General features: G+C 30.6%; 1 protein-coding gene across 1 annotated transcript in view; it reads right to left on the reverse strand.

Moving 5' to 3' along the window:
- LOC111675055 (putative mediator of RNA polymerase II transcription subunit 24) overlaps window positions 1-23,920 on the reverse strand; it is a 161,736-nt gene that overhangs the window by 109,878 nt on the left and 27,938 nt on the right. Inside the window, exon 3 of the mRNA XM_046955853.1 lies at window positions 21,174-23,377. Coding sequence (XP_046811809.1) covers window positions 21,174-23,377 — 2,204 coding nt within the window. The remainder of the gene's footprint in view (window positions 1-21,173; window positions 23,378-23,920) is intronic.

A 23,920-nucleotide genomic window follows, 5' to 3' on the forward strand; every position in this document is an offset into this window, starting at 1 on the left:
CTAGACTATAGACTAGACTATAGACTAGACTATAGACTAGACTAAAGACTAGACTAATGACTGGAATATATACTAGACTAGACTAAAGATTAAAGTCATTAGTCTGACTAGAATATATACTAGAATGGGCTATATACTAGACTATAGAATAGGCTTTAAACAAGACTATTATATACTGGACCATAACTCAGATCTAAACCAGACTTTATGCGATAGATATTTCAATTAAAATAACTATAACTAAAATAACTAAGTTCTTTTGGTTGCTTATGTCCAAAAAACATTAAACACATATATGATTTAATTTTTAGAATGTCAATATTAAAACTAAAAGTAGATGGTACAAAAAAAGTTTAGTCAGCCTTCTCTATTATGGCACTTAAACTTGTTTACTCAAACACTTTTAACCTAAAGGTGTCGACGACTGTGCTAAACAAAAAAAACTTGTAAATTAAAATGACATTAAATAATTAAATATTAAATTTATTTAAATGCATAAAGTAAAGAAAAAAGAAATATAATATGAATTGCAACAAAAAAAAAACATACAAAATAATTACCAACAATTATAAACCAGTTTGAATGAAGTCTTAGCAAAAGAGAAGAAAAAATCAAACTACTATTATAGGAATATTACGGATCGAGTCAATGAGTGTGTGAGTGATAAATTTAAAAAAAAAAACGTGCATGCGTGCAGCCAACAACATGTTTTCCAATATTTCGAGTATTAAAGAAATATGAGCAGTAACTCGGGTTTAAAGGAAGAAGCAGTAAAAAAATCAAGTTGCAAAAAATGTTTTTTTTTTCAAAAACCATTTTGCATTGAATGGCAAACAAAAAAAAGTTGTAAAAAAGAAATCATATGAATACAGCAAAACCGCAGCTAAAAGAAAAAAAATTGCAAAAAAAAGTTAGATGTAGCAAGAGCATACAAAAACACATAAAAACCGCTCACGTGGATTTGCATAAATCGAAACTGATGGGGCAAGTTTGTGTGTGGAAGAAAAACAAGTTTAATTCATAATAAAAACAGACGTGCATACATTTTACTATTAAACAATATTGCCAACAATGGCAACGTACTACTAACGTGCAACACAAAACTAACAACAATAACTACAGCAGCGGCAACAAAAGCCTGTTAGCAAAGACAATTTAAAAAGCTCAGCAACCTCTCGAACAAGTAACAAATGAAAAAATAAAATACAAGAAAAACTTAAAAAACTCATAAAAAGTTTACAACTTCACCACACAAAATGATGAATCAACCTAAAAAAATCATTGTGAACGAATCCCCAAAAAAAAAGATACAAAAACAAGAAGAAAAAAAAAACGAAACCAAATCGAATGTATGAAGTCAGCAGTAAGTTAAGCAAAAAAAGATTTCACCAACTTTTGAGTTTTTGAGGTGTTTTCTTAACATTTTTGTTGTTGTTATATTTTGTGCAAATTTGTCGTTCGTTCACATTACACGAATATTTCGTGAAATAAACGTCACCATTGAAAATAGATATTTCACTTCCATTAAGAAATTTTGATTCAGTTCGTAATTCTCTATCATCAAAACATCGGAAATGGACCACCTTCACAAGGAGCTTAAGGATTCTGGATATATGAACAAACCTGAGCCCATCTATTACAACAGTTTATCGTCTATTTTCTATATTAATAATTAATGTGTGGTCTATATACGTATATATGGTATATAAACGTTTTTTTTCCGATTGCATTACTCAGACCCAGATTCCTATATAGCAAAAACGAGTGCTGGAGGTAATTACTTCAACTACATCTATTGACACAGAGCGTCTGTTGTCTGTATTGATAGAGAATGTTTGGTACATATACTGCTCTCCGATTGCATTACTCAGTACCGTCCGTAATCTAAATTAGGAGCAGCTAGATGCAGACTTAGACTCTTATATGGCGTCAAAGAGTATTGGAGGTAATTACTTCAAATCCATGATTCGTTTGACTTTAAAAGCAGAGGCAGTGATTCTTGCCCTTTTTAAGAGATGTTTTCCCTAAAAAAAGAAAACAGTTATAGAAAGCAAAAACGAATGTTGTAAAGCTACGACAAAGGTCTTAAATGACCCATTACGTCCAGCAAGAGTTTATTTACTCTCGAATCTCTTGAAGGAGATACTCCAGCTTATGATATTGAGTCATGCTCAGAATACTGCAATAATTAAACCAGACTCTTAATCTCTCCTGTGGCAACGAAAGCCTGATCTTCCAACAACATAACCAAGCTATAGTCTATCACAATTAGAGAGGATTGCGGGTGGTGCACCAGAGTGTAGTATTATGTTAGGCATTGAATACTCTGAAGGGAAGAGTTTTCATTCTTCTATTAGTTTGAACTCTGCAAATAAATATGAAAGCACTCCGTCCCTGAAATGTACTGTAAAAATTATGGTTCCCTAAGAATCCTGCAAGAATCAGAATTTTGCTAGAATCAGTTCTCCCAGTGAGTTAAATAGTAAAACTAAATTCAACAAAAAAACCTCATTCTTCAAAATATATTATCTACGTCATTCCATACAGTTCTTTCTCTTTTTCTCTCATGTTTGGTATTCAAGTCCAAAGATAACGGCTTAAAAAAGATCCCTACTAAAGCGATAAAGGAAGAATTGAGAAAAAAAGTCTCAATGTTATGGCAAATTGGACAAAGAACTGTGCACGTCAACTTTCTATGCTCTAGAGCAAATAGCGGGTAGCAGGAAGACCAGATCTACACTATGTTGTTGATCACTCCATATCTGTTCAGGGCAAACAACACATAGAGAGCATGATAAGCTAGTTAATCCAAAATATAATGATTACATTACACTAATGCGCTTCCATCTTAAAAAATTAACTTTAAGTATGACTTTATTATGAAAGATCTCTTAGCTAGCGCTAGTTAAGAAGAGAGATTATCCGATGTTCTTGAAGATCACTATTTACATTTAATAGTGGGAATGTAAGCGAATAAGTTTTTTAAGCAATTCTGACAAATGGAAAGATTTTTACAGGAAAAGGATAACTCTTCTTGTATCGATCAGGTATCGATCAAAATTCCAAATCTAGTTGTGTCACGAAAGAGTAGGTAACAGGAAGTCCTGATCTACATTAAGTTTTTAATCACGCCATATCTGTTTAGGGCTAAAAACACAGAGAGAGAGAGAGAGAGAGAGAGCGTGATAAGCTAGTTAATATAAAATGAAATGATCACAAAATTGTCAACAAACAAGTGCGATTCCATCTTAAAAAATTTAACCTTAAGTATGACTTTATTATGAAAAATCTCTTAATAAAGTCACTAGTTAAGAAGAGAGATCATCCGATGTGCTTGAAGATCACTGTTACAAGTTTTTCGACCAATTCTGGAAAATGAAAAGTTTTTTGACTTGAATCTTCTGCGCTATAGAAGATGATCTACACTAAGTTGTTGATGAGGCCATATCTGTTTCGGGCAAACAACACAGAGTGAGAGAGAGAGAGAGTTAATCTAGAATGAAATGATCACAAAATTGACAACGCACAAATTCGCTTACATCTTAAAGAATTTAACTTTAGGGCTATTTAAGCAGATGGATTTTCCGATGATCTCGAATATCACTGCTTACATTTAATAATAGTAATCTTTGCGAATAAGCTTTTTGATCAATTCGGGACAAATGGAAAGTTTTTTACAGAAAAAAGATCACACTTCTTGTGAGAGGTATCGATCAAAATTCTAAATCTAGTCGTGTCACGAAAGGCTATGACTTATTTGATCTCTTTTAAAACAGTTATTGCCATTAGCCACAAAAAGAGATCTGGGATTATCTGCAATGTTATCCACTGCATCATGAGCTATAACAAGTTATTAGGAAATGACAAATTCTAAAAGCAAGATCGTTATGCTTGTAATAGTAATATAAACGGCATACTATATAGGGACAACTCAGTTAACATAACTTTGATATGGTTAAATTCTAATATTATTAAGAATTAACCACCGAGCATTTAAAATCCAAAGCACACACGCTGAGCCGGTCATACTTGAAACAATTTTAAACTTGATTTGATGTCTACAAGAAAATAAAGATTGTTTTAATTCTTAAGACATTGTGGTAATTACGGCATAAAAAAGCACAAAACAATTTCAGTTTAAACATTTATAAATTGATTATGGAATAACAAAAAATCACTTTAAAATGACTGACTGTATAAGTTAAATGCTAAAATCTTGACAGCTAGAATACCATGACCAAGACCAGCAGTAAATACCAGATACTGGTGAGGTAAGCAAGTACTACAAAATGAACTTAACTGCTTTAATAAGAGAATTTTCAATGGTTTTTATTACTTTTTCTCTATTTTGCTGGCAAGACCAACAACTGGTAACTGCTGTCTAGGTTTGCCTGCCGCCTTTTGGTCTGTTTGTTCTAACGGAAGCTGGAAAGATTACTGCAGAAAAAATCGCTAAAAAAATTGTTTTACTAAAAGAAAGAAAAACAATTCTGCAACAGTAGAAAACATTGTTAGAAATGGTTATTTGCTTAACTTGTGTTTTTTTTTTTTGCTTAAACTCGTATGTGATGTTGTGAAATTGCCACAGAAAACCGCAAAATTTTCATTTAGATTGAAAATATAAAGAAAAACCACCGCAACTGCGAAATGAAAAGATTTTTTTTCGGTTAAAATAACATTTCAACTGGGAAAAATCTATTTGCCAGTAAGAAATTGTTTGCAAAAAAAAAAAAATAAAGGTTATTCATCAAAGCAACAAGTCTGTTACTAAAAATTTTAGTTTAAACCAAAGAAATCTACTTTCTAATTGATTTTTTTTTTGTTTGTTGCATCTAATGAAAACTACTTTTATTTTAGCTTAAATTGATATTATAACCAATACATATACAACTTTGTTTAATTTAATTAAATTGTATAGTGTAATGAATACAGTTGTTTACCTTGAACTTCATTTGTTCATTTATAAATCACTTGAAATTAAATCATACATAGAATTAGCTTACTTCTAGAGACATATATTATGTTGGTGTTTTTTTTTTATATGCAAGTTTTAGTAGATTAAAAAATAACGATAAAAACTGACATCTATACAATAGTCAACAAATAAACATTGTTGATTCGTTAGATAGAAAGACATATTGATACAAAGTCTGAATACCACTTATGGCCAGACAGATACTTTGATTTGTATGAGATTTTAGTTGTTAAAATCAGATATAAGTTTCAATTTATTTTTATCTTTTATGGATGCAATTAGAATTTGTTAACTACAATGTTGTTAATTTAAAAAGTTTGGGAAAGAAAGGAAGAGAGAGATATTAATCAAACTGTACAACGATGGGCAATATTGGCCCAAAGTTTCATCTAGTTTCACCCGTTAAAAGTGACGACCACTGGTATAAAGTTACTTTTTTAGTAGTTAAAATCCATACTGTTAAATATGTCCAAAATCGGGCTACATTAGAACCTAGTCCACATAGAAGGTCCTTTTCACAAGATTACAATATTAAAAATTTTTAAAAATCAGCCCATAATAGTCCCTACCCTAACTAAAACCTCTTTGACATTAACTGATCAATACTAATAATTGTCCAATTCACAATCAGTGTTGTACAGCTGTATAGTAGTATGTCGTATTTTTTATTTGTTTTTGTTTCAAAAATGTTTATATGAATCATTTTTTGATACACAACGTTACAACGATACTACATAGATTGGACAAATATTTTTATATATATTTCTGAAAATCGAAACAGGCCATATCTAAGAAGACTTATCCTAGAACCGATCTTAACAAAATTCCCTTAAGTGATTGAAAAACGAGCCTCGGTGAAATAATTCCATAATGATCGGTCCTTAGTTTTAGGGTCTTATGTAGAAAGTTTGGTTTTACTTCTTTAGTTTAAAAAGAGTGATACCCATATGAAACATAAGAACCGATCTTAACAAAATTTCCTTAAGTGATTGAAAAAGGAGCATCGGTGAAATAATTCCATAATGATCGGTCCTTAGTCTTAGGGTCTTATGCAGAAAGTTTGGTTTTACTTCTTTAGTTTAAAAAAAGAGTGATCCCCAAAGCTTATGGTTAACCAAAAATATGTTGAAGACATTACTACGTAAGATTGTTGTTAAACTCTTCAAGATCTTCGGAAACTAGTCAAGCAGTAATTTGGATTGTTTATGAGCAGCAAGATTCACCTAAAAGTAGAGAAAATTCGAATTGAAAACTGTCTAATACTGGTGTCAATCGATGTAGAATGCTCTCTGCTTCTGTTAAATATGGATTTATTAAAGGAACCCGATGATAAGATTATGTTCTGTATTTGGTGGGACCATTTGTTAGTTAAGAGCGATCATTGTTCAAAAAATCCAATATATGCGACCAAGCAACACTCGGTCAAAATTCTTAAAAAATTGGCGGGAAGGTTTTGTCTCACACTCCGTATAGTCCAGACCTCGCTCTCTAACTAATATTTGTATCGGCCGATGTAAATGCTCTCTGCTTCTAGTATATGTGAATCTATTAAAAGAACCCGAATGTGATGGCAAAGCATCATTTTAATGTATCATCATGGCTCGAAGGATATGCTCAGTAGTTCAAGGGACCAAAAGATTCCTATATATAATCAGCTGATGAAATCTGACCAGAACATCATAGGGAACTTATGCTGGATGTAATTGATAAAGTTTGCAAGCATAAGCCGAAATAAACTCAAAATACGACACGAGACATGAAAGCATAATATCCCAATAAAATATTTTAAAATTTTGGTAATGAGTATTGTAGGTAATGTAGTTATTTCATACATTACTTGGTAATGGGTTGTCGTTATCAATAACATAAAATAATTTTTTTATTAGAATTTATAGTTAATTGTCTAAAGCGTCTAATAAAGAAATAGTGTTTCTAATCGTAGTCTATTTTGGAAGTCTTTTTCAAAAAATGTTGTTTACTTTTGGATGGAACACCAATCCAGATAAACGTACAAAATAACTGTAAAACCAGTTTTAAATTTGGAAAAGTCGGGTAAGCAGATTTTTTATGGTCATCGTCGAGCAAAAATAAGTAGTTAATATTGGAGAAAAGTGTAACTATTTACACTTTTCTAAAATATTACCTCCTTACTTACCGGGTAAGTAAAGATTTTGTTGGAATTCTATCATGGTAAAGCTCTGGCATATGATGGCAAAATGATCTCTTTGAGATACCTCTTCACTTCAGAAAAATCGATCTGAATTTGTCTTTTGACGCGTAATTCAAATTTCTACCAAACACAAACAAATTAATTTTTGCGTAAATATGCATAAACTACAAGTACTTATTAAGACCACTTACATCCCTGTCGTGGGTATGCTTAAAATCTTCTCTTTTAAAATTCTTAACTTTCAATATTAATAATTTCATAACATATTTTACTCCTCATGCCCTTCAAATCATTTTCTGTTCTGATTTTCCTTTCCAAACCATTATTATCGCACTAATTACATCGTCTATGAACAATTATTAGCAAAATTCACTGCAAAAAAAACACATTGTTGAAATTTTATGAATAATCAAATTAATTAATTTTTGCTTTTAATAACTCTATAAAATTCCAAAAAACAATTTTCATGGTTTCCATATTAAAACTAGAATACCCATAAATAACTACACTTACCCTGACCAATAAATGAACCATACAAGTGAAAATGCATTTTTGTACTAAGTCCGCATAGAAAATATTTATTGCGAGTAATAAATTACTACAAGTGCATTCATTATTGGCGGCGAATATCTATTATATTTTAATTAATATTAAAACGCTTTGTTTTTTTTTTGTATTTGGTTTTAATAATTATAAACACTGACGTATTTGTCAGATGCACTTAATATTTCTAGTATGGACAACAAAAAAATTATATCAATATATTATAGTGTTCGGTACAGCAGGGTTGTAAAGTTGTTTAAATAGATTGAGGAAGTAAAACTGCTGAGTGAAACTAGTTCATTTAGATAAGTTTAGACCTTTGGCTTTTTTAAGTAAAAGTTTTTCTTATAAGGCGCTAAAACTAGTTTTGGTATCAGTGCGTACCCCACAACGAACCAGTTATGTAACTAGTTCAATCAAAATTTGTCTTGCCTTTAGAATAAATTAACTCAGCTGCACATAAATAATTATTAATTTAATCAAGTTTTTAATCAAATAATTTATTAAGGTAGTGTCCTTTATAAGTAGACTACTTAGTTGCTATAAAGCCTATAGTTTTTTTTTATTTGTTAATTATTTATAATAATTATTAAAGTATTTACGCTAAATAGAGCCAGTCAGTCATTGAAACAAAATGGCATTATGTATAGTACGTGTTTTGCCAGACAAGTGTATAAAGTTACTGCTGACTGCGGTGTTGAGATTTAATTATTCTAAAATCAAACTCGATAATAATAAAAATTAAAACAACTACGTACTACTTTTTTTTTTTTAAGAGCTACACTACTATGGTGCATAGGATGTTGCAGATTTGCACTTGTGTTTGTTGAACTACAAAAACAATGGTTCAAAGTTTTGCAAATTTAACGTAATTGTATGTTTAACTATAGGCCTGTCTAATCCCTTTATATAGACTTGTCTTGACTATATATTGTCCTGACTATACAACTGTCTATAGTCCTGACTATATAACAGTTTTTGGTCTTTACTATATAACTGTCTATAGTTCTGACTATACAACAGGCTACACAACTATCTATAGTAATGACTATAGACACACTACCTTTACTGATTAATTTTCTATTGTTTTACCTATAGACCAATCTATAGACCTGAACATAGTCCAGTCTTTAGACTTAAGCATAGACAAGTCTATAGAGTGGACTATAGAAATTTCTATAGTCTTGAAAATTCTATATAGAACGGTCTATAGTATTGACTATAGTCTTGACTATACAACATTCTATAGAACTGTTTATAATCTTGATTATAAACCTTCCTACAATCGTACTATAGAACTGTATATAGTCTTGACTAAAGGACTTGACTATGCCTTAACTATAGAACTGTTTATAGTTTTGACTGTAGTACGGTATATAGTCTTGACTATAGAACTGTCTATATCCTTGACTATAGAACTGTCTAAAGCCTTGACTAAAGAACTATCCTGACTATAAAACTATCTATAGTCTTTATTAAAGAACTGTCTATAGTCTTCACTATGAACAAACTATTATACTGTCAACAGTCTAGCCAAAAGAACTGTGCAAAGTTCTAACTATACAACCAACTATAGCCTTGAACTATTTATAGTTTTGACTATAGAAATGTCTATAGTCTTGACTATATAACTGCTTATAGTATTGAACTGCTTATAGTATAAAACTCTTGATTATAAAACTGTCTATAGTCTTGATTATAGAACTGTCTATTGTCTTAATTATAAAACTGTCTATTGGGTTGACGTTAGAACTGACTATAGTTTTGACTATAGAAATGGCTATAGTCTTGAAAATGTAAGTGTTTATTGTCTTGACAATAGAATTGCCTATAGGCTTGACTATACTTAGAACTGTTTATAGTCTTGACTATAGAGTTGTTTAAACTATTGACTATAGCACTGTATATAGTCTTTACTATAGATGTGTCTATAGGCTTGACTATAGATGTGTCTATAGGCTTGATTATAGATGTGTCTATAGGCTTGACTATAGAACTGTTTATAGTATTGACAATAGAACTGTTTATAGTGTTGACTATCGAACTGTATATAGTATTGACTGTAGCACTGTATATAGTGTTGACTATAGCACTGTCTATAGTCTTTACTATAGATGTGTCTATAGACTTGACTATAGGTGTGTCTATGAGCTTAGCTATAGCACTGTCAATATTCTTGGCAATAGAACTGTCTATAGAACTGTTTATAGTCTCGACTATAGAACTGTATAAAGTGTTGACTATGTCACTATCTATAGTTTTGAATATAGAACTGTCTATAGGCTTGACTATAGAAGTGTCTTTAGTCCTGACTATAGAACTAACAATAGTCATGACTATAGAACAGTTTATATTCTTGACTAAAGAACTGTCTTTAGTACAGACTATAGAACTATCTGGCTATTGATAGTTCTATAGTTCTGACTATAGAACTGTACATAGTTTTGACCATAGACAAGATTATAATCATGGACATAGAACAATGTATAGTCTTTACTGCAGACCAGTCCTAACCTGTAGTCAAATCTATAAACTTCTTGATGCAGTTCATCTTTAAGTCGACGAGTTTCCATTTTAATTTTCTCATTAGTTTTTTTTTTTATTTTTTTTTTTTTTTGCTTTAAAAAATATTACTCGTTTTGTTTTCAATTACAATAAATTTAATACGATTTCTATATTTTTTGCTTTGTTGTAAAAAAAAAACATAAATGTATAAAACGGAAAAAATGATAAAAATTAATTATTTTATGATAAAAACACATAAAAACTAGTGGAAATTAGAGAAGGCGTTCATTTGGTTTCCATGACTACTCTCCATTGTAAATGATTTTTAACAATTTAATTTGATTAAATAATAAAAAAAAAATTAAATGTATATAACTAAATATAATTTTATTTGTTTTTTACAATTCATTTAATATTGCTTTACATTGCGTGGGAATTTGTTTAAAAATTTAAAATTTTTCTGTTTCTTTTTTTTGCTATTTTAATTTTTATCTCTATTTAATTTATAAAATGTATAGAATTTAAAATCACCACACAGTGTTATTTCTTCTCTATAAACATGAGAAAGAATTGACTTTTTGAAAATTATTTATTTATAATTTATTCTATTTAGCTTTTTATAATAAATTCCATTTTGTTGTAGTTTGCAAATTTAATGTGTGAAATCAAAGTGGTTTGACTTTTGGCATTTTAACATAAATACTCCTCGTCTTCCTATCAAAATCAAATGAAATTGTTATTTATGTTATTAACAGCTCTGTATGCTATTATATCTTTAAGAAATTTATTTATATGCAAATTATTTATTTATTCACTAGTTTCTATTGATAATTCTGTTGATTTTAACAGATATTCTGCATCGAACTGGACATGGTTCGGACTATAACTTCCTGACCACTGCGATATAGATAGTTTGTTAAAGGATGAATATTTGGCTTTGGTGTAGATTAGTCCCAAGTTCAGATACGACATCCTAGGGTTCGGGTTATTATTATATTTATTCATTGAATTAATGTTAAGAAATTTATTGCTTAAAATTAAGCACCTTTTTATACTTTCTTATTATCCATAGCTTGTGACCTCCAGTAGGTTAGTATTTTAGTCTAGTAGAACTGAGGTGATAAGTTCGATTCCCACCAGAGGCCCTAGTTAAAAAGCGCATAGAGGCCTAGGTGTATAAATGTTCATTCCTCTTAAAAACAAACAAACAAACTAACTAACCAACCAACCAACCAACTAACTAACTAACTAACTAACTAACTAACTAACTAACTAACTAACTAACTAACTAACTAACTAACTAACTAACTAACTAACTAACTATCTATCTATCTATCTATCTATCTATCTATCTATCTATCTATCTATCTATCTATCTATCTATCTATCTATCTATCTATCTATCTATCTATCTATCTATCTATCTATCTATCTATCTATCTATCTATCTATCTATCTATATAACTAACTCACCAATTAAGTAACTAACTATTATGAATATATTCTATATACAAAAGACAACTTGTATATTTTCATAAAATATATGAAAACCGATTGTTGCACGCATGAAACCATTGTGGAGTTAGTACAGCAATTACATTGTTTGCAAAGAAATTACTTCATGGCATTTGAGAAATATTTTCATTTAATTGATAATCAATTTCATTCCAGCAATGAAATATTCCACAGTGAATTTTAAAAACAAATTCATCATAATATAAATGAAACATTCTTCATTAATACAACGAAAGTCTACAATAGTTTGTAAATAATGAAAATTTTCATTGATCTAATGAATAATTTCATGTCTGATATTATGTTTTCCCTCTTAGTGTAGACGAGAATAAGTAACAGACTTTTCCCTTTCCTAAGGGCAAAAACTCTGTTGTATATTTGCACCTAAATGTTTAAGTTATAACAAGCAATAGGATCGATCTATAATGACCTATATCTCTAATCGATAATTATTATAATTATCTGCAAAAAAAAAAAAATAATAAAATAAGCCAAAAGAAAGTTTTTATATAAAAATTTAAAAAAAAAAATATTTCAATAAATTTGTTGTTTTTAAAGAAAATATTGCATAATGCCTTTTTTAAACCACAAAAAAGAGCTCAATATGAAATAATCAATATTAAAAATGATATCATAGAGAAATTTTTATTTCAAGTTAAAAATGTTGTACATAAAAATATTTTAAGTAAAATGCAAAAAATTAAAAATAAATTAAACTAATTTCTCCAAAGAAGAAAAAACAAACAACTTCCTACAACTGATTTAAATAATACCTATGTATGTATATGTCCAAACAAATTTTAGTAATTTAAATGCACAAATTCGATACTGGTACTTTTAAATTAAAATACACACTAATAAACGAAATAATTTCACTCGATTTCAAGTTCAGGGTAAAATTATAAAATCAATAGCGAAAATGTTAAGCATAAAGTTTAAATTATGGAAACTATTTTATAAATTTGCATAATCAAAGAGGAAAATAAATGGGAATAAATTAAAAATTAAATTGTAAATATTTGTTTATGTTATGTATGTGACAAGTTTGAAAAATAGGCAAGTTAATGTAAAGAAATGGCAAAAACTTTTAAGCCAGGCGATAAAAACCCCACCTAATCCGTTAATTTTTTGAGAAAATGTAAAAAATGAAACAACTTCAAAAGAATTAATGGTGTTGTATTTAAATACCACTTATTTTATGTTTTATTTTTAAGATTAAAAGACTCTTGTTGTTTTTATTGTAAATATTTTGTTTAAACTACATAAATTTATTACAGCACAAATTCAAACAATTTATTTTGTATTTTTTTCATAAATTTTTTTTCAGTTTTTTGGTTATTTAAACCCGTTTCCATTTCGTTAAACTTTTTGTTGTTGTTTTTTGACTTCATCTGTTATTTGTGTGATTGTTTTATGTTGCTGACTGAAGCGTTTTTTCTGTTTTGTTTTTACTGTTGCTGCTGTTGTTCATAAATGTTTAAAAATAAAAGATGTGTTCATAAAGAAAGTGAAAGTATTCAAAAGATACTCGACTCCATCCAAAAAAAAAAAAAAAAAAAAAAAAAAAAACGAAAATACTCTTGAACTCTATACCTAACCGCACTCACACCTATACATATTTTGTTACTCATACACAGAAATACTAGGAGTATACACGTTGAGGTTTATGGAAAATAAAATTTTATACTAACAGCATCATCAGCAACAACCAAAAACGAAAAATTTTATTTTTTATTTTTATAAAATAACAATAATAACAGTAAGTAACTACAATGCAAATTACCACACTAAAAACACTTTTTACATGGCTGAATCTCTTCAAATTCAAAATTTCTATTATGACTCCGCAAGTTGAAATATTTGTGGTTTAAGCGAAATTTCTAACATGACTATGAGAAATACAATTATTATTCAGTGTTTTTGCAATAGTTTGTGCAAGCTCTAGAGCTTTAAAGGTCTAAATTAAGACAAAATATTGAACATAAACAAAAGTTTTTTGAAATCATAATATTTCGAATTTGAAACAGTTTTCGCAAAGAGCTTGAAAAATCCAATAATTTGAAGAATCACAGATCTTGAACAACTGTTTAATGAGAACTTAGTATGCAGCCACACACATACTTACTTGATCAGTCATTGGATTAATACACAGGTCAACACCTTTTTAGCACAGAAACCAAAGTATATCTTTCTAAAGGATCTAGCAGCGCTAAATACGAATCTATCCTCTTTGTTTTAAAAGCTTAATAATCATTACTTCTAGTTTGAAACCGTTTTCACTTTCCTAAGGGTTGAACAGCGCTAAATACGAATCAGTCGTTAATATATATAGTTCTCTAAGGCATCGAGCAGCGTAGAATCTGAATTATTATATTACGTCGTGTTTTCCTGATATAATGTCAAACTTAATATTCATTACTACGGGATCGAAGCAGAATAGAATCCGGATTATGTAGTGTTTTCCAGATATCGCGACAAACTTTATGTTTATTACTCCGAATTTAAAACGGTTAGGGCTAACAAAGTCCAACATTTTGAGAAATCATTGAGCTCAAACCGAAGCTTACTAAGAACTTAATATTCAGCCACAAACATACTTTTTTGTCACTGGATTAATAACACAGGCCCAACAATTTTTAAAAAAGAGACCAAAGTTAAGGATTGAACAGAGATAACTTAATATTCATTACCTCGAGTTTGAAAGGGTTTTCACAAAGGGCTTACAAAGTCTAACTTTTTGTAGAATCATTGAGCTTCAACAGAAGTTTACGGAGAACTTAATATTCAGCGACAAACATATTAATACAAATCTATCCACCTAGTTTCAAGAATTTAATATTCATTAGTCCGAGTTTTAGTACAGGACGAAAGTAAAAATCTTTCCTCAATATAGTTTCCAATGGGATCCAGCAGTACAATATCCGAACTCATTTATCACATCCTGTTTTCCAGACATCATGCCATTTTTGAGACGCTATGACAGTGCGTCTTTGTTATATATGTTTACTTTTTCGAGATATCTTAACCTAATGGTTGGTGCAGTTTGAACTTTCAAATGATACAACAGATTTTCTTAAAATTGTATTTCCGAGATGTTATAACGTCTCAAATGTGGAAAAAACTGCAGTTCTTCCAAACTTTATGACACGATATCTAGAAAATTGAATCTGAAGGGTAAATTTAAATTCTGAACTGCACGATCCTTTAGAAAAGTGTAATTTTTTAGAATTTTGTTGGACTGTGTTATTGAAAGATCTAAAATTTTTAGATCTGTTTCAATGTGACCTCCGGAAGGTTAGTGTTATAGTCTTGAATTGTGTTTGATTTCCCCCTGATGTACTGGTTAAGGAGTGCACATCAGGCCCGATAGCAGTCTAGGTATATTTCTTCGGATTTGAAGCATAATATATTTGTACATCCTTCTTTCAAACTAACTAATAAGATCTGTTTCAAATCACAATCGCTTGTCCGAAGAGGACCAACATTCTTATTTTGATCTTTATATAAGACTGATTGGGACCAGTAGAACTAATGAAGCGTAACCTTTCCGACACTGTTTTAAAGAATTTTGTGTATAAAGGTGCGACGACTAGTTTTGACAACACCAACGTGTACTCGATCGGGCCTATTAATCGATACTAACTCAACTGTATGCCGCAGTGTTAAAGAATATCAGAATACTTTGGATCTCCTAGATATATTAATTACAACTTTTATTTTTAATCTACTATATAGATGTTGATACTTAAGACGGAGCCTATACAGATTCATCATACTGATTTGAGCTTTCGGACCCAAACTAATAGATTAGCTATGTTTCCAAAATGTGTTTGAAAATTTTGATCGAAGAATAAAATCTGTCTGGTGGACATATGACAAATTATGTATTTATTAGGATCTGAAAAATATATTCCTTAACGTCAGTTTCAAACAGAAGGAGCTAGTTTCTTTATTATATAAAATTCAATTAATATTGAAAATGGGATCTAATGAACCACGATTTAAGCTTGCTCCAATATAAGTGCCTTCTCAGAATCCGATATAAACCGAGTACGCAGAAACTATGGAAACGAAAGGGATCATCGAACCCTATTTGCCCATATCCCCATATTCTATACAAATAAACGACAACTATGTTGTTGTTAGAAGTTCAGGGAACTATAAAACAACTACCAATAATTTCCTTTTATTGGGCTAAAGTTTAATCCTACAATTCAACCAGGGAAAATCCAGTAACAAGTGTATCTATCAAATACATTCATTTTCCATAGAGTAAATGGTTTTAAAGGTAATGGTGATACAACAGCAACAACAACATTGTAGTAACAACATCAAACAACCTCAATAAGTGAAATACTCTGACATGACGTTGCTATACAATTACACTGATCTTTGTCTTTTTTTTAAACATTTTTTTCTCCTTTTTGCTTATTTTATTTTTATGTGAATTGCTTACAAGTCGAAAAAAAAAAATCGAATAAAACGAAAAGTTTCGCAAATACAAACGAAACGAAAATCTCAAAAATTAACAGAAATCCATAAAATAAAACAAATCAGTATGAAAAAAATGTACATGAAATTTATTTTATATTTGAGAAAAAAAATTATTGCTTTAAAACGAAAACAAAAAAGAAGAAAATAAAAAATAAGAGTTAAATAAAAGTTAAATATTATATATACTCGTATATACTTTTGTATATATATTCATTAAATCCATAAGTTATGGTTAAATTTGCCTGCCTGTTGTTTTTATTTTAATAATTTTTGGGAGGTAAATTTTATTTCCTGTTACTTTTTTATAACTTTAGTATTCTTTTGTATTATACATACATACTTATATACATATGTATATAAATTACACATACTCCATATTTAGTTAAGAGGAAGAGTTTTTGATCTGAATTGTTATGTTATAAAACATTTCATATCTTTAAAATCTTTTCTAATTTTACCTGGGGCCTCTACCTAATTAGTAGTCATACAAAATTATTTAATTCTAACACAAAATGTTATGTTTTTTACTTTAATTTAACTAATATGTGTGCTTTATTTCGAAAAACTTTTAAATCAACTTTAAATTCTACATTAATCAGTATGCTTACTGTTTTAGTAGTTTTTGTTGTATTATTTATCTTAAGTAGATTTCCGGTAATTTTGTATTATTTATAGAGCAATAAATACATACATTTATACATAAAAGTTAATTACTTACTACTAAGAAAGCTGCAGTTTAAATGACATGTCATATAAATAAATATAAAGTAATTTTCACTCAATCTGCAGTCTGGGCTACAGATCGGTCTATTAATAGAGCTTTGAACTAGTCTATAGACTGCACTATATATCACTCTTATGCCTAGACTATATATCAGTAATTTTCACTCAATCTGCAGTCTGGGCTACAGATCGGTCTATTAATAGAGCTTTGAGCTAGTCTATAGACTGCACTATATATCACTCTTATGTCTAGACTATATATCAGTATATATCCTGGACTTATGTCTGGACTATAGATCAGTCTATAGTCTGGACTATAGTCCAGTCTATAGTCTGGACTATAGTTCAGTCTATAGTCTGGACTATAGTTCACTCTATAGTCTGGACTATAGTTCAGTCTATAGTCTGGACTATAGTTCAGTCTATAGTCTGGACTATAGTTCAGTCTATAGTCTGGACTATAGTTCAGTCTATAGTCTGGACTATAGTTCAGTCTATAGTCTGGACTATAGTTCAGTCTATAGTCTGGACTATAGTTCAGTCTATAGTCTGGACTATAGATTAGTCTATAGTCTGGACTATAGATTAGTCTGTAGTCTGGACTATTGATTAGTCTATAGTCTGGACTATAGATTAGTCTATTGTCTGGACTATAGATCAGTCTATAGTCTGGACTATAGATCAGTCTATAGTCTGGACTATATTTCAGTCTATAGTCTGGACTATAGATCAGTCTATAATCTGGACTATACATCAATCTATAGTCTGGACTATAGATCAGTCTATAGTCTGGACTATAGATCAGTCTATAGTCTGGACTATAGATCAGTCTATAGTCTGGACTATAGATCAGTCTATAGTCTGGACTATAGATCAGTCTATAGTCTGGACTATAGATCAGTCTATAGTCTGGACTATAGATCAGTCTATAGTCTGGACTATAGATCAGTCTATAGTCTGGACTATAGATCAGTCTATAGTCTGGACTATAGATCAGTCTATAGTCTGGACTATAGATCAGTCTATAGTCTGGACTATAGATCAGTCTATAGTCTGGACTATAGATCAGTCTATAGTCTGGACTATAGATCAGTCTATAGTCTGGACTATAGATCAGTCTATAGTCTGGACTATAGATCAGTCTATAGTCTGGACTATAGATCAGTCTATAGTCTGGACTATAGATCAGTCTAACGTCTGGACTATAGATCAGTCTAACGTCTGGACTATTGATCAGTCTATAGTCTGGACTATAGATCAGTCTACAGTTTGAAATATAGATCAGTCAAGAGTCTGGACTATAGATCAGTTTATAGTCTGGACTATAGATCAGTCTATGATCTGAAATATAGATCAGTTTATAGTCTGGACTATAGATCAGTTTATAGTCTGGACTATAGATCAGTCTGTAGTCTGGACTATAGATCAGTCTATAGTCTGGACTATAGATCAGTCTATAGTCTGTACTATAGATCAGTCTATAGATCAGTCTATAGAGTCTGGACTATAGATCAGTCTAGAGTCTGGACTATAGATCAGTCTAGAGTCTGGACTATAGATCAGTCTAGAGTCTGGACTATAGATCAGTCTAGAGTCTGGACTATAGATCAGTCTATAGTCTGGACTATAGATCAGTCTATAGTCTGGACTATAGACCAGTCTATAGTCTGGACTATATTTCAGTCTATAGTCTGGACTATAGATCAGTCTATAGTCTGGACTATAAATCAGTCTATAGTTTGAACTATAGATCAGTCTATGGTCTGGACTATAGATCAGTCTGTGGATTATACTTTAATGTATTGTGTAAACTATAAATCAAGCTGTAATGTAAGCTAATGAGTAGTTTCGGTTTACAACTTCAATTCTTTCTAGAGTCTTTTATCCCTAAAACACATTTCATTATTATTTACATATGTATGTATGTGTGTTGTACGGTGAGTCAGTAAACACTTAAACCATTTAAAAAATGGTTTATGTTTTTTTTAATCATAAATACAATAATTCACATGTAATTACAAAATAATTAATACTTTCAAATTCAATTGTTGTGTTGGTTACTAATGAGTTTTTGTGTGCGGATTTTTTAAACGTTTTTTTTTTTTAATTTAAAGTGTAGCAAAAAAACATTATATCAAAAAGTAAAAAAGCAGTATTTATGCTTAAGCTGTTTAGATTTTTGGTTAAGCTTTTTTTTTGGTAATAGAATATTTAGTTTTTGGTATGTCAGTTAACCCGTAGCTAAATGTCAGCTGTTAAAACCATTTAAATCTTTCTTACTTATTAATGATACAAATAAATAAAAAACTAAAAATGAAATACACTGAAGAAAATTAAGAACAAATTATTTAAGATTAAATTCTTGTTAAAAGAACTGAAGAGCAAAAGCTTTTAATATGGACAGCGGAATCTATTTAACTGTCCGTCTGTCTGAGTCTAGGTATGTAAACAAAATGTTTATTCAACTAAAAAAACACTTTTCTTAAGCTTTTCTTTAAGTGCATCTCACAATTAAAAGCCACAACAAAAGTTAAGAAAACAAAAAAAAACTTAATTAAGTTTGTATGTATAAGTAGTAGTGTATAAAAACCAAAAGTATGTATTCCAACAGATTTGGTGCTACTAACCTTAGTGCAAAGAAACACTCACCCGTGTTGTTACTTTTATTATTTCTTTGGTTTTGGTAACAATTGTCTTCAAACAACCTAAACCACCTCTAGAGATGATAATGGGATGGATGAGCCACAACCAACAAACTAATAATAAAAACGTTTTAATATTTTTGCTAAATTTTAGTTTTTTGCTGTTGTTATTGTTAATTTCATCTTAAAAGTCGTTAGGTTGTTGTGGTAACAACTACAGCAGTAGCAGCACCAAGTCTAACAGCTACAACTACAAACCAAAAATCAAAAACTTTCTTTTAACATTAATTTTTATAGGTTTTGACTTTTTTTACAGTATGATGTTTGTTTTTTTTTTAATTTTTGTTTGCTGTGTTGTTTTTCTGAATTATATTTTTTTATTTTTATTGTTTTTGTTGCCCGTCATCTTTTCCTTTCTAAATTGGAAAAAAGGGGGTAGTTAGGGTCTTAGTTTTTTTGTCTAAGCTTTTCAGTTAATGAAGTGAAATTATTCATTATTAAGTATTATTTAATATTTTTTCCGTTAATTTTATTTTGATAAAAATCTCTTTATGCCAAATTAAGAAATATATTATTAAAAATTTATATAATTTATCTTAATCAGGAAATATGTACCATAAATAATATATAGTTTTGTAAAGCTAAAAATGATAAATGTAAATTAAGATTTTAGCTTGTGGTTTAAATTAACTTGGCTTGATTGAGGAAGTTGCAAAATTTCTTAATAAAAATGTTTTAATTACAACCAGTTAGTTTATAAGCGTTTTGGATTTTCTGGAGGGAATAGGATAATGCGATGTCTGTAACAACCAGAAATATTGCTTAAACTTTTCGGAACCTTATCAATTTTCATTCGTCCTTTCATGTCTTATAGCTTAACTACAGGTCGCAACTAAATGCGTTAAAGAACACAATAAACTTATTTTCAATCAGTCCATGATATTTTTCTTGACCCACCTAAAGCCCTGCTAAGATTTGGATCAAAGACAACTTAAGTGCGAAATATTGCCTTTTTTAACAAATTTTTAAAATTATCTAAATGCGATGTAGACCGAGAAGCTCTTCGAATACATACTTTGCTATTTAGTCAAAATTATCTTTCGAAACATTGGGTCTGATTCTAAACTTAAATACAAAGGACAGAGGTTTAAAACATCCCCATGACGTTACTATAGAATGTGCTCTAACAGATTGCAGTCCAGCGACGAAACTGATAAAGGGATGACAAGGTGTCTAATGCCTCTCTCTAGAAACTCTTTGAATATATACTTTGCTATTTAGGCAAACTTGCCAACAACGTTCGATCTTAAACCTAAATACAAAGGTCATAGGTTGAAAACATTCCTATGGCGTTACTATAGAATTAGCTCTAATAGATTGCAGTCCAGCAATGAAACCAATAAAGGGATGGCAGGGTGTCTAATACCTCTCTCTATAACCTTTCCGAATACATACTTTACTTTTAAGTAAAATTATGTTCCATTAGACATTAGATCTGTATCAAGATATATGTGAACTAATTTTTATTTCCTATTTACTCTAACTAAGAACTTCCCTTAGGTGTTTAAACTACATAACTTCGTAACGAATACGATCATTAACTCACCTTCTCATTATTGGTAACGGTAGCGTAAATCGGCCATCACTAACCATTGGTGTTGCACCCGGTATAGGAACCGTTGATATCACGGATGTTAACAGAGTTGTACCAGCCGGTGGCGGTGGAGGTGGTGGCCCTAATATAGTGGCCGTCGGTGTTTGTGGCAACGGATGATGAGGATGTGAATGCGGATGGCTAAAGGGTATAGGAGATCCATTATGATGTGGCATACTACCACTGGCCGTTGTCATAGACTGTGGCGGTGGCAATGCACTGTAGGGAGGTGGAAAATGATTATGTAATATATCGGGTAACATGGGACGTAACATGGCAACATTATGGCCACTTTGTTGTAAACTACCAGCTAGACCGGGATGTAAATGGGGAGGATGTAAAATAGGTGGTAAAGGAGGAGCCGGCATAGAATGACGATCTAAGTGGCCGTGACGTAAGGCATGATTATGGGGATGGGGATGAGCGTGAGTGGGAGTAACCAATAGGGAAGCAGTATGTTGCAAATGACGACGTTCACGTCTTTCGCGACGTCTTTGTTCACGATTATTGTTCGATGTGCTATTCGAAATAGCTGAAGAAGTCGATGTTAATGGCGGCCTACCAACCGATGGTGATCGAAGTTGCACCGCTGAAATATCATCCGTCTGACACTCTGTAGAGGCAAAAGTGCGCTGTGGCGATGATGTGGGTGTTGACGAGGAAGAAGATGATGAAGTATTATTTGTTGTTTTATTTGTATTACTTTCATTTACTTGTATTACTTTCACTTGGGTATTGGGAGAATTTTTTAAATGCTTTTGGTAATTTTTTGCAATTTCTTCAGCATTATTGACGTTTAACACTTGAGGCACTGAACTATGTGTTGGATCATTAATATTATTAGCACTAACACTACTACAACTATTAGAATTATCATTGATATTTTTGGAAATATTATTGATATTAGGACTACAATGATTATTATTAAGATTATTAACAACATTATTATTATTGGATGTTGTTGTATTTGTTGCATTATCGCATAGATTTGTAATACTTTTGTTGTTGTTGTTATTATTATTAACATTATTCACATAATTACAATTTATCACACTAACACCATTTGTTGTTGTATTCACTATGACCTGATTTAAAACAATTTGATTTTGTTGTTGAGATTCATTATTTTCACATTGGCCACCACCACCGTTATTAACATTTGTATTATTATTATTATTGTTGTTGTTATTATTATTATTGGAATTATTAATATTCTGATTCACTTGTATGGTTAAACTTGGCGTACGCTGACAAGGATTCGTTATAGTGGTAACACTATTTGTGGTTGTTAAGAAAACACTACTTGTACTGGGATTTAATCTTGTTTCACTCACTGACTTGCCACCGATCTCCGTTGCCATTTGGCTAACGGAGTTAGAGGTGGACGCGGGCACGTTTAAACGCATATTTTCCGTAGTGACCGACGTTTCAAGTTGATTTTGCGATTTGCGTAATTTTTGCTCACGTAAACTTTCACTGGCCCGAAATTCGGCATACAAACGTTCCAATTCCGCTAAACATTTATTAGGTGTTAGGCTATACGTCGTCGTTGTTGTATTTGCAGTTGTTTTACGTGTTACGTCTTGCAAATCCGTTGTAAAACTATCATAGGCATCCGTCAAACCAACCGTATACGATGTGTTTGCCTCAAATGAACGCGTCAAACTGATCGCTGACGATGAATCGTAAAATAAACTCTCCGTCATGTTGTTACTATTGTTGCTGGCAATTGTTGTTGTCTTGTATAGTGGTGCATTTCCATGACAATTCATTGTGTATTCATTCTCTGCGTGATCAGTGGTGAATTCATTTATGTTCATTTCTTCTTGTTCTCTTTTACAGGTTTCTTTCTCTTTCGTCTGCTCTTCGTATGTTTTTGTATTTTGCAGCTGTTTTTGAAGTTTTTGTTGTTGTTGTTGACAAATAATGAAATTATTGTTTTGTTTATTTTCGTTTTCTTGGTTTTGTTTTGATTTCGTATTCGCACCGATTTGAATTTGTTCGTGTGTATGTTTCGGTTGATGAATCAGAACTTGTTGTTGTATTGGGGTTTCACCATTTATGTTTACTGTTGTGGTGTTATTATTGTTGTTATTATTATTGATATGCTCGTTGTCAACATGTGTTGCGGCAACATGTTGAGATGTAGGACAGTGCTGGAAAGAAGAAAAGTTATAGTTTAAATATTTGTCTGTAGAAATTAATTTCATATAAAATGTCGTAGCTATATTGAAAAAATGAGGATTTCTCTAGTTATTAGCTACAATATTTTATACACTAAAAAAAATTATTAACAGAACATACAAATATAACATTTTTAAACTTTTGCAAAGATTTAGGTCTTTGCTCAAGGACCATGAAGCTCTCTATGTATGAACATATATTTATAAAATTTATATTCAGTTTGACAAACGATCTGTTCACATGTTGTGAAAGGGGTAGTTTCAAAAAATTCATACACAATAGTTAAAAGAATGACGGGTTCCGAAATCGTAGGCCCCAAAATATGGTTAGATACGTATATTAAGACTGGGATATTTAGTAGGTAAGTGAGTTACTTAGTTAGTTGGGTAGTTAGGTAGTTAGTTGGGTAGTTAGTTAGTTAGTTAGTTAGTTAGTTAGTTAGTTAGATAGATAGATAGATAGATAGATAGATAGATAGATAGATAGATAGATAGATAGATAGATAGATAGATAGA

The sequence above is a fragment of the Lucilia cuprina genome, chromosome 6 (assembly GCF_022045245.1).
Source record: "Lucilia cuprina isolate Lc7/37 chromosome 6, ASM2204524v1, whole genome shotgun sequence".
In the NCBI taxonomy this organism is placed as follows: domain Eukaryota; kingdom Metazoa; phylum Arthropoda; class Insecta; order Diptera; family Calliphoridae; genus Lucilia; species Lucilia cuprina.